This window comes from Benincasa hispida, unplaced genomic scaffold, assembly GCF_009727055.1.
Source record: "Benincasa hispida cultivar B227 unplaced genomic scaffold, ASM972705v1 Contig285, whole genome shotgun sequence".
Taxonomy (NCBI): Eukaryota; Viridiplantae; Streptophyta; class Magnoliopsida; order Cucurbitales; family Cucurbitaceae; genus Benincasa; species Benincasa hispida.
Window position 1 is genome coordinate 790,951 of NW_024064780.1, and position 11,703 is coordinate 802,653.

General features: G+C 34.3%; 1 protein-coding gene across 1 annotated transcript; it reads right to left on the reverse strand.

The window, feature by feature from the left end:
- Positions 1-3,442: 3,442 nt before the first annotated feature.
- LOC120069232 lies at positions 3,443-6,563 on the reverse strand. Its single transcript, XM_039020940.1, has one exon. The coding sequence runs from the start codon at positions 5,721-5,723 to the stop codon at positions 3,507-3,509; it is 2,217 nt and encodes a 738-aa protein (XP_038876868.1). The 5' UTR covers positions 5,724-6,563; the 3' UTR covers positions 3,443-3,506.
- Between the last annotated feature and the right edge of the window lie 5,140 nt (positions 6,564-11,703).

An 11,703-nucleotide genomic window follows, 5' to 3' on the forward strand; every position in this document is an offset into this window, starting at 1 on the left:
TGCAAAGCAAATCATTAGCCCATTTACTAATTCACATGGATGCATAAGATTCAACCATATGATTATGTTTGCACACGAGGAAACCTATACACATGATTCACACTCAAGTATATATCTTAAAAAGCTTCTTAAAGTCATTGATTATCTTCCATAATTAAGTGATATTTGTTCTAATCACATAATTAAGTTTCAGCATAACAAAATGTAACATTCAAGAAATACTCAAGTGAAAGGAAAGCAAATGGATCTTTTTTTAAAAACAATATATATTTATTTTATTTGATTTTGTAAAGTTAAATGAGAGATAAGGAGATTCAAATTATATAAATCTCATGATCGCTAATACATTACAGTATGTCAGTTGAGCTGCTTACTTCAACAAGTACATAGATCTTGTGAGTGATATAAATATGAGAGTTGTGATCCATTAATTTTGGAGATGAATTTTTTTTTTTAGGACAACTCTTCTATTCTTTAGTCTTTAGAGTATTTTTAAGTGCATAAATCTTTGTGTTAGAAAAAATTAATTTTATAATATAACTTTTGTATAAGATTAAATTACAAGTTTTGCCCTTAAGCTTCAAAATTGTTTTCTTTTAGACTCTTTTAACTTTTTTCAAATTATTTTTTTAGTAAATTATACTTGTTTGGTTTTTGAGATTTAGGTTACAAGTTAATCTCTAGATTTCAAAATCATTCCATCTTAGGCCCACGTTTAGAAAATCAATTCTTGATTTAATTACTAAATTAATGCCTCAATTAAATAGTTAACCGGACACTAATGGAGGAATTTTTATAAAAATAAAGTCAAGAAGAAAAATATCTTCTTGATTCTTAAGTTTTTTTATATAGTTTTTATTTGGTCTATAATGTCTCAAAATAATATACTATCACCCCATGTTTTGACTTATTTTCCATTTGATATATAAGTTCAAAATATTGCCTTTTTATCCTTGAGTAAATATTGAGTTTGGTCTCAAATTATGTCATTATGTTTCAAGATTTATATTTTTAACCTTACTTTTTTATTTAATATTCACCTTCAATCTTTAATGTTAATGTTTATTAATTAATTTAGAAGAATTAAAAGAACTATAACTTATTAGTTTTCACCATTTTTTCATCACTATTAAAATTCATTTTAAAATTTTACTTCATAATTTTTTTAAATTAATTGACTAAAAACTGACACCAAAGATGAAACTGAGCATAAACCAAGACTTAAGGGTAAAAATGTAAAATATTAAAACCTAGGGATCAAATGGAAAAAAACTCAAATCTCAAAGATATAAAAAAGTAAAATTTAGAAACATAAAAGACTAAATGGAAATTTAGAAAGTAAAAGTATAATCTTTTCAAACTTAATGAATAAAATACCTTAAAAAAAGTTTTTTTTTAATGGAGATGTTTAAGTAGATTTGTTGTGAGAACCAACCCCATGTCACAAGCTACATGATAATCAATCTCACTCCATCAAGGCATCAATGGTGCAAATCCCTCCCCCCACTAAGTTTTTCATGACATCAACAATGATAAAAAAAAAAAAAAAAAAAGGGTAATTACCATTAAAAAATTTTATGAGTAATATTTCTCATTGAATAAACATACATTTTCATGAAATACATTAATCAATTCAACAAATATAATTCAAGCATTTAATGATAAAATAAAAACCTCCTAAAACTACATCTTAATCCAAAGATATTTAGAGAGAGTTCAACTACTTAATTTTTATGGATACGAGTATTGAACCTTCAACTTTTAAGAAAGAAGGTAATATCAATTACTGTTGAACTATATTTATTACACTCAATTACTTTTTTTTTTTTAAGTACAAAAGAAACAAAACAACCAAAATAGAATTAAAGATAAAACAAATAAGAACAAAGAGCAGAATTCCCCCAAGAATGAATGTTTTCAATCCAAATTGTTGAATAACCAAGAACATGAACAACTAAGTCATGGGCAATAAGGTTATTCTTGCCATTAACCAATAAAATCCAAGAACAAAACCACAGTGATGAAGATCACAAATAGAACCAGTGAACACCTGAATCTCGTTCTCGTAACGAGATTTTTCAATTAAAAGATTCTGAATGATATGTGAATTAGTTTCAGCCCAAAGAAGGAAAATGACAGCTTTAAGAACTCTAGAGACCTTCAAACATAATAATGGCTTTAGTAAGCTCAACTACTTTACTAGTAAACCTATTGAAGGATGGTCACTAAATTTGAGAATGGAATGGCTTAGGTCAGACCTAAATCCCTATTTATTATGAAGGCTTAGTTTGGAATCTTACACATTCAATTTTCCAACTAAATTCTAATATGGTTTTCTATTTATATTCTTTTTTTTTTTTTTTTTGTCAGTAAATCTTTTACTAAATAATGTAATTATTTATAAAAGTAAATGAAAAAATGTTCCCAAGAAATTTGATTAAAATTACACAAAAAAGGAATGAACAACTACTTTGACAAACCGTAAGTGTAAAATGAAATCAACTAAGAATAAGTACTTGCTATTATCTAACCTTTTAGAATTTTCTCAACCGAATATCTTGAAAACAAGAAGATGAACTACACCGTTAAAAATTGTATCTATCTCGGCCACGTTGTATCATTCTTTAAAGAAATTTCATCTTTCCTTGATTGTCAACTAAAAAGCCAAATTGATAAATTTTAAAGTTGTTAAAATTCTGTTATAATAAAGTAATTGTTTGATGTTACATTTGAACCTTCTCTACAACAATGATATTGCAATATAACTTAATGAGAAGATTTAACCCAAAGTTCGATGTTATATATATGTCAATAACTTTCAATTAATGCCCACTTGTCCATCAAATATGTAATATCCTTTATAGGACGGTCACAAATATTTGGTTCCCTACCGCTCACTACCTTAATATCTACGACGATTTACTTGTCCCAATGACTATTGTTTGGACAAATTTTTCCTACAAAGAAAAAGAAAGGAACCATATTGGCCTACCTTAGCTTTCCCATCTTTTATTTTTTGTATCATTCAAAACCAACCTTCAATTAATGATATTGCTCCTAGGTCTATTACTTTTTTCTTCAAAAGTCAATTATGCTCAATTTTACCTACTTAATTAAACAAATTAATCCTATATAAGTCATAGGTTAAAGTCTAGAGGTGTAATGGAAGAAAATTTAGTAATTTCTTCAATCTTACCTCTATCAAATGTGAAAGAACATACATAGATTAATCTCATACCACTCCATTCAAGTGAGTACAATATTTCAAAAAGGTAGAGGAAGGAATTGCCAACAGATGGAAAAAAAGAAAAGAAAAGATAAAGTGCATAACATATCCTACTTCCTCTCATAATTATTAGAGGACTTTATTGGTAAACTGTGTCCCACCAATTGATTTTCTATAGATAATTATCTATTATTATATGAAAAAAGGAAACTTTACTTTCATTACTACAGTTCTATACTTCATTTTCTTTGGTTGAAAAAATGTTTCAGAAAAAAAAATGTTACAATGAAGATGACCCATCAGCCTCACTTGGCAGATCATCTTCACTATTTACTGCTGCAAACAACTCGATATCATCGTTGTTGTCGTTGTTGTTACCGTTGCTGCATAAATTGCCCTTCTCTAGCTTGGAATGAGCTGAAATGAACACCAACTTCTTAACACCTTCGATTGCAGCTCTTGAGCTTCCATATGAACAAACCATTCTTTCAAAATTGCCATTACTTTTGAACCCACATGAAGTAGCATGAAGAAAAATGAGCCTAACTGCAACTTTTCTCAATGATTTGAACTCAGTTAAGTAAGTTTCCCAAACAAGCCTACTGCTTTGTGGATTAGCAGCTCTCAATTTCCCTGTAACGGGATCCTTCTCCTTCATTTGCACGGCTCTTGCATAAACTTGATCAAGCCCTTCTGTTCTCCATTTCATCAACTCCATTAGTGCAATGTGAGCTTCTTCCCTTACCACGAGCCGAGTTATAAGACGGTCAACGTCCTTCTCTTGCTCGGTTGTTAGGCGTTTGAATGGCGGGAGATACTTCCCACTGTTGTTTCGTATCAGATAGAGCGGGTCGAGCACAAATGCTGCAGCCCAAGCCGGGTGGTAGTTTTTCTTAAACCTCCTTGAAACTATCTTCTCTACTGATTCTTCTGAGATGTGAAACTTTTTGCACCAATCTTTCGCTTTCTCTCTCAATTCTTCCCAAAGTGGAAGGCATTGCGCAACCAATGGCTTCTCTATTTCAATCTCTTGAGCCATGTCTTTAATAAATTTGATCAAACAATGCACAGCTTCTACTTCATTCCAAAACTCAGAATTCCCAACTAAGTGAGAAATTTCTCTAGCAGTAGGATCCTCAATCAACGTCATCTTGAACACTTCATCAAGCCGAGCTAACTGCATCGCGGGAGCTGACTCGAGCATGTCCTCAACCATTCCAAAGAGTGTCATAGCTCCTATTTCCTCACTTTCAGCTGTGGGCAATGTTATCAAACAAGTATGGCCACATTCTTGTAACTGATACTTGTGGAAGATTGTTCTAATATGAGACTCAAAATTGAAGAAATGAGCTACCCTTTTGCAGTTTTCAGCTACTTTCTTGAACAGTGGAAGCTTTCTAGTGAAATCCTTAACCAAACTATTGAAAGCTTGAAACTGACATGGAAGATTAACTAGCCACTGATGCTGATTTTCCAAGCTCCTCAATGCTTTGCCCTTGAACTTATCTGCCACAATCCCAACACACTTCTCCTTACTGCTTCCACAAATATTCAAAACTGTATCCCAAAGCACTTCCTCTGCAAATCTACAAGGAACAGAAGAACCAACAATAAGAGTTTTTCTATACAACGTAGTCCCATTTGGGAGATTCAAAGCTATATGAACCATAGTTTTATCCTCTTGATTCTGAGGTTGCCATCCACTAGAAGCGATTTGGAAGAACATAGCGTCAGTTATTTTCAAATGAACATCAGCTTTAGCTATCTCGTATTTAGAATTCAATCTAACTGTAGCAAAATCCCTCGATGAAATCGAAGGTAATCCGACTTGATTCAAAAACGCCCTGAATTTTGGATGCTCCAAACTCGAAAGTGAGACTGACCCAGGTGATTCAAACACCCAATCAGTAAGAAAATCAAGCGCAGAATCAATTTGATCCTTGTTTAATGATACCCCGGGTGAAGTTCTTGGAGTTCTAAGCTTTTTCACACTGTTCTCCAACATAGCTAAAGCCCCCAAATCCTCTTTCCCACCAGACAACATTAACAACGGTTGTTGTTGATGAGGTTGATGAGATTGGAACGGCGAGAACGAACCGCCGTAAATCCCCGACGGGTCCACCACCGTCAACGGCGGAATATCGTAAAACGAATCGCCACCATCGCTGTCGGCGGCGCGCTTACGAGAAACAGGGGAAATAGAAACAAGAGTGTTTTTGGAGGGAGAGTTGAAATTAGGGCAAGTGCCTCGCTTGAGATGCTCGGAGGCGGTTCTAGAAGGGTTAGAAGCGGAGAAAACGGCGTCGCATAAGGAGCATCGGAGCTTGACGGCCTTAGGGAAGCCGGTATCGGAGTTCTTAAGAAGAAGGGGTTCGAGATGAGACCAGTACCAAGCGCCTTTGCCTTTGAGGGCTTTGGTCCGGACCATCAGAAGGCCTTCATAGCGGCGATGGACAGCTTGGGCGGCGGCGGTGGTGGGGTCGTCGGAGTCCGCCATTGACAGTGGAAGAGAAGAGATTCAGAAACAGAACAGCATGGGGAGATTTGAAGGGGGGATTTGAAGAAATGGGTTAGTGGGTGTGAAAGAAGAGAGAAAAAGGGGATTGTGAAAGACGGCAAAGGAGAGAGAAGAAAGGGAAGGGGACATGATGGGGCCATGTGAGTAGAAGGTCGGAGGAGGAAGGGGAAAAACAGGGGACTGTTTGTTTCTGTGAAGTGTCATTGAGGCTTTGGAGAAATTTTGATTTGATGGAAGGGGAGCGTGGAGTCCACGCGTCTTGGGGGAGGATGGTTAATGGTTTGGGGTTTTTTAAAATTTTAATTTTAATTTTCGTTATTTTGGAGTTGGTTTGTTCATACTCTTTGTTCATACCCACAAATCCCCTTTTAGAATAACTAATGTAAGAAAAACAATTTTGCCATTAATCTCTTTTCTCAAAGAACAAAAAAAAAAGAAAAAAGAAAAAAAATCCGCGAAAAAGATTTCCATCGATTCGAGCCCTAAATTCCCATATCGAAGGAATGATGATAAAAACAAAATTGTGGAAGAGGGATCTGATTTTAACATTGGTGAAGAGAGTTAATATAGTTTGGAAGCTAAAATTAGGTGGGATTCCAGATGGAGTATTGGACATTGATGAAGACCATTACTGATGCGCATGGAAAAAACTCAAAACTTCAACATCAACAAAACAAAATCAACAGATGTTGAATGATGTGTCGCATGAAAGAAGGCCATTGCTGAAGGCAAGAAAGAGAAGATTGGGAAGATGGTCTTTGAAATATTGGAAGATGAAGGAGACGCCATTTTTGGGGATGTCGGAGCTGGAGCCACGGTGAAGATTAAAGAGAAAGGGAAATTGGTCAATGATTTGTGAAGAAGAAATTGGGTGGAAATACCCGAAATACTTTTCCTTTTTACCCCAATTTCAAATTTTATTTTTTTATTCACATTATAATAGGAAATTGTTTTCAATCTACCTTATATTTGTCTTTATTTTTTTAAACCACATTATTTTTCTTTTTAAAAATCCTACGTATAGACCCAAAAATTCAAGGGCTATTAGACTAATTTTAAAGTTCAAGAACTTTTTAGACGCACTTAAAAGTTTATGAACTAAACTTATAACTAAACCATTTTTTTTCATTTGATTTATAAAAAAATTTATTAAGGTTGTTTTCAAATATAAAAATGAGCCAACTAATTTATAAATATAATAAAATATCATTGTGTATTCTAAATAAGTAAAATGTCACTGTTTATTAATTGCTATATTTGAAAATAGTTTCAACCATTTTTCTGTTTAAAACAATTATCTAATTTATTATTATAATTCCAAAATTAAAAAATAAAAATTTGCTATTGTGATCTCCTAGTATGATTTATTTGTGGGATGATCTTTGTAACTTTGAATTTACATCAATGGGAAGATTTGAACCTAACCGGTTTAGTAGTAGAAAAATAGAGGTGTCATCATGTTAGTGAGTTATTCCCTATGATTGAATATATATATTTTAGTCCCAAATGTTTTCTCTTTTATAAGTTGGTGTTGATGTTGTACATAAAATTTTAATTTAATTAATCACTTTTGTTTTAAATGTTGGTCATATCAAGAGCTACCTAAAGGATGTCATTGATGAGAGATATAGCACTGGTTAGATACTATACTTGCAAGTTGCAATTGCAATAGTTAATTTATTATTATTATTATTATTATTTAATATAGACCACATTGTTGATATAATTAACCTTGAATATTTTATTTAACGTCTAAAGACTCATCGTTAATTTTCTATGACTATACATGTTACATGACTTTAATATCAACGGTTTGAACAAAATTCTCTTCGTATCAATGGATGGATCTATTAGAAATAAAATTAAATTCTTTGTCTAATCGTTATGATCTAGACTTTTAATCTTGATACTCTTAAAAATTCACAGATCTATGAAACAATAAATTGAATAAACAAAAAAATTAATTTTTGTTTAATAAATCATTAATTTTTTAAATTGGATATCTATGAAGTCCAAATACGGATATAGATATGAGATACGGATACGATAGGATACGGCGATACGCTAATTTATAAAAAAAAAAATAGGAGAATGGTAAAAATATAGTACAAACATTATAATACAATACAAAAAGCAATAAAATACAATACAAAAGTGACTCATATTGATTAAAGAAGAAGAAGATTAGAGGTAGAAGTATGAAGATAAATGAAGAACTTCTTCATTGAATTGTTGAAGATATTTAAGTGGATTATATTTCGGTAAACTTTGTGGGGACTCAGATATGAAGATGAAGATTAAATGATTCTAGGGTTTGGTCTTTTATTTTTCTTTTCCTCTTAGTTTTTGGTCTCAAGTAGTGAGCTTTTTAAATAAGTTGCTATCTTTTTTCTTAAAAAAAAAACAAAAGTAAGTGCAAAATAGAAATGTCAAATAGCATGTCAGATATGTATCCGAGAAGTATCTATAAGTATTAGTATCTAATATATATCTGATACAGATTTTTTGCATCATATGAAATGTCTGTGCTTCATAATTGGATATCAAATTATATCAACAATTATTAAACACAATATTTGAAGTTAAAGACTATCAAACAAGTTTTATGAACTAAAACTTCTAATATGAAACTTAAGTATAATTTATGTCCTAAATGGTTAAGTGATTTTTATTTATTTAGTCTTATGTTTAACTCTTTTTTCGTTATATATAATTATAATGATGGTGAACGTTTAAATTGTCTATGAAGCACAAACATTTCATATTATATATTTATTTCAATTGCCTATGAATACAACATAGTCCTACTATGTATGGACACCTCTCGAGCCATGAGAAGATGTGTGGTGCCACATTGTTCAAGCTCTGGAATCAGCCCTTAAGGGAATAATCTATCTACTTACCCCTGCTTCAGGGAAGGAGTGAATTCCATCTTATGTAGTTGAGTTCCCAACTCCCAAATCAGACGAATCTCCAAAGTGGTAGGTCTGAGTCGGCAATCTGGCCACTCGCACCCATGCAAATCAAAGAACCGCTCTCAAAGGCAGGAGTTCCCAACTCATTTAGAATTAAGGTCATGTTACCTATGGTCATCCTAGTGAAGTGAAGTCTTTGTCATGAACGACATTATATAATGAGACTGTAAAACTTCATGGTCTGGTCTTATACAAACTCCTTTGTATAGGACGCTCTCACTCGCATGTCTCCATATGAATGATCAGGATCAGGCCATCTGTAACAAGTCACAACACTTGTAACTATTCTACAAAGCGGGTCGCATCCGTAGTGTCACCAGGATAAGGTTTCCCTCCTATATCCATATATTACAGACCATTTTGGTTATCACTTAAAGCATGATCCACCTGTATGTCTCCACATACATGCTTAAGTTACAACGACAACTAAGGATCTTAGTTTATTGGTTTGGGTAAAGCAAATAAAAATATCCCATGTTTCATAGACAATAGTGAAGAAAATATCATATATTATTACATTACAAGCGTTTGTTCAATATAGTGTTTACAAACTATAGGACCCAATGAGAGTTTAGGGCATCAACCCCAACACAGCCAATTGCACACATATGCTTTTTCAATATCTGCAAAAAAGAATGCTCATTAGATTGAGAGAGAGTAGCTGAAATTATGACAGGTAAAGTATTATTAGTTCCAAGAAAAGCGTATTTTAAGTGGTTAGGAAGAGGTTTCAGTTCGAGCTTTGGTGGCTTCTCCAAAGATGGGAGCATCGGTTTTGTCTGCCACTCATCCGAACTCAGCAGCTCAAATCTTCTTGTATCCTTGCTCAACACGTGGACCCCACAAACTTAGACCGTTTCTAGCTCCTTTTCTTCAGGTAGTTGAATCGAATCAATAGGTTGACAAGGATCTGCATCATCGGGGAACTTTAATGCACTCATCACATTTGATTTGACTTCTTGATTGTCCACACGTATGGTAAATTCCCCTTTGTGCACATCTATCAAAACCTTTCCGATAGCCAAAAATGGGTGTCCAAGGATGATTGGGACATCCCGATCAACTTTATAGTCTAAGATGATAAAATTCGCCATAAAAATAAACTTATCAACCTTTCCTTCAGGATACGTGATAAACCTATCAGCAAGCTGAAGCGTTATAAAGGTGGGTCTAACTTCTCCAATTCCAAGATTTTTGAAAATTGAAAGAGGCATGAGATTAATACTAGTTCCTAGGTCGCACAATGCGTGCCCCACATCTATTCCCCCAATTGATCAAGGTACCGTGAAACTGCCCGGGGCTTTCTACTTTTCAGGAATGTTGTTTTTGATTAATGCATTGCATTCCTGCGTTAATGCCACGACTTCCAACTCACTGATCTTTCTTTTCTTTGTTAAAACATCCTTCAGGAATTTTAGATAACTTGCTATTTGTTCCAATGCTTCTATGAGTGGAATGTTGATATGTAATTGCTTAAGAACTTCAAGGAAGCGTTTGAGTTGTTTTTCATCACTCTTCTTTTGTAGGCATCGGGGAAATGGTGCATTCAGACGCACCTCGTTTTCCCTCGTGTTAGACATGCTTAGTTATGAATGACTTACAGAGCCAGATGCTCTTTCTTGTTCTCTTTCAGATGTCATGGTCATTAGCATTGTATTTTCAAATATTGAAGGATGACGGTCATTTCTTGGTCTACTGCTTCGCAATGTCACCGCATGACATTGTTCTTTTCCATTGTTACCTCTTAGGGCTTCAGTGTTTTTAGGCAATACTCCATGTGGCCGATTCGTCAGCTTGATTGTGATTTGCCTAACCTACATCTTCAAGTTATGGATTGATGACGTTTGACTCTTCAGTAACACATCATTCTGGTTTATGTATTCCTTTAATAGGTTTTCCAGCGGAGACGATGAGCTCAACACATGGCCTCCTCTATTAAAGATTTGATGCCGAGGTGGTTGCCATTGCGTATGCTAGAATCCAGGCGACAGCCCCTTCCTAGGCTATTGATGCATTCTAGGATGTTGTCGCTCTTGCTGGTGATCTCCCCAAGAAAAATTAGGATGGTTTCTCCCTCGTATTTTAGAGTGGGTTGTTTTTTATGAAATAGACAGACTGTGGGTTCTACGGTTAACCATTATAGGAGTGTGGTTGTCCACAACCCACATAGCTAACCATGGGTTGAGCGAATGCGTCCACCTAGTGCACACTCTGTGTATATGCTGTGTTTCCCATCAATAATTTTTTCAACAAATTTTTCATTGTAGCCATTTATGCAGAGAGAGTGGCTCCCGCATTGGTATCAATTGTATTCCAAGACGCCTTCTACCATATGTTCTGGAGTCGTTGGCATCATCAACCCACTTCATATTATGTAGAAAGTTTCCATATGAATGGTCAAGGGTAGTCTATGGTTGGGACAATTCTTGACCAACCCCTTGAATCTCTCCCATGCAGCGCTCAACGTTTCATACTCTCCTTGTTCAAAGTTCATGATTTCTCGATGCCTCCTTGCATTGATCGTGGAGGGAAAATTTTCTACATGAATTTTTCCACCAGTTTATCTCACATGGTTATCTCGCCAAGCTCTAAAGAGCTCGCCCATTGTTTGGCTTCATCACGTAGTGAGTATGGGAATAAGGATAGTCTGATAGCTTCTGGTATGATTCCAAGAATCACAAATGAGTTACATGTTTCTAAGAAGTGTTTCATATGTGCATGAGGATCTTTGCCGCGGGCACCTCTAAATTGTCTTATTGTTTGTAGTATTTGGAGCATCACTTATTTCATTTCAAACCTTGTCCCACTAGGCGTTGGATATATGATCCCTGACGAAAAGTCATTTAATATTGGTGACTCGTACTTGTGCATCAGACGCATATTATTGTTTGTCATCAGGATGGATTCAAGGCATCATTTGCCAATTGTTGAGCCAAGTTCTGATTTATCTGGTTATCTGCCATCTGTTGTTGTTGTTGTTGTTG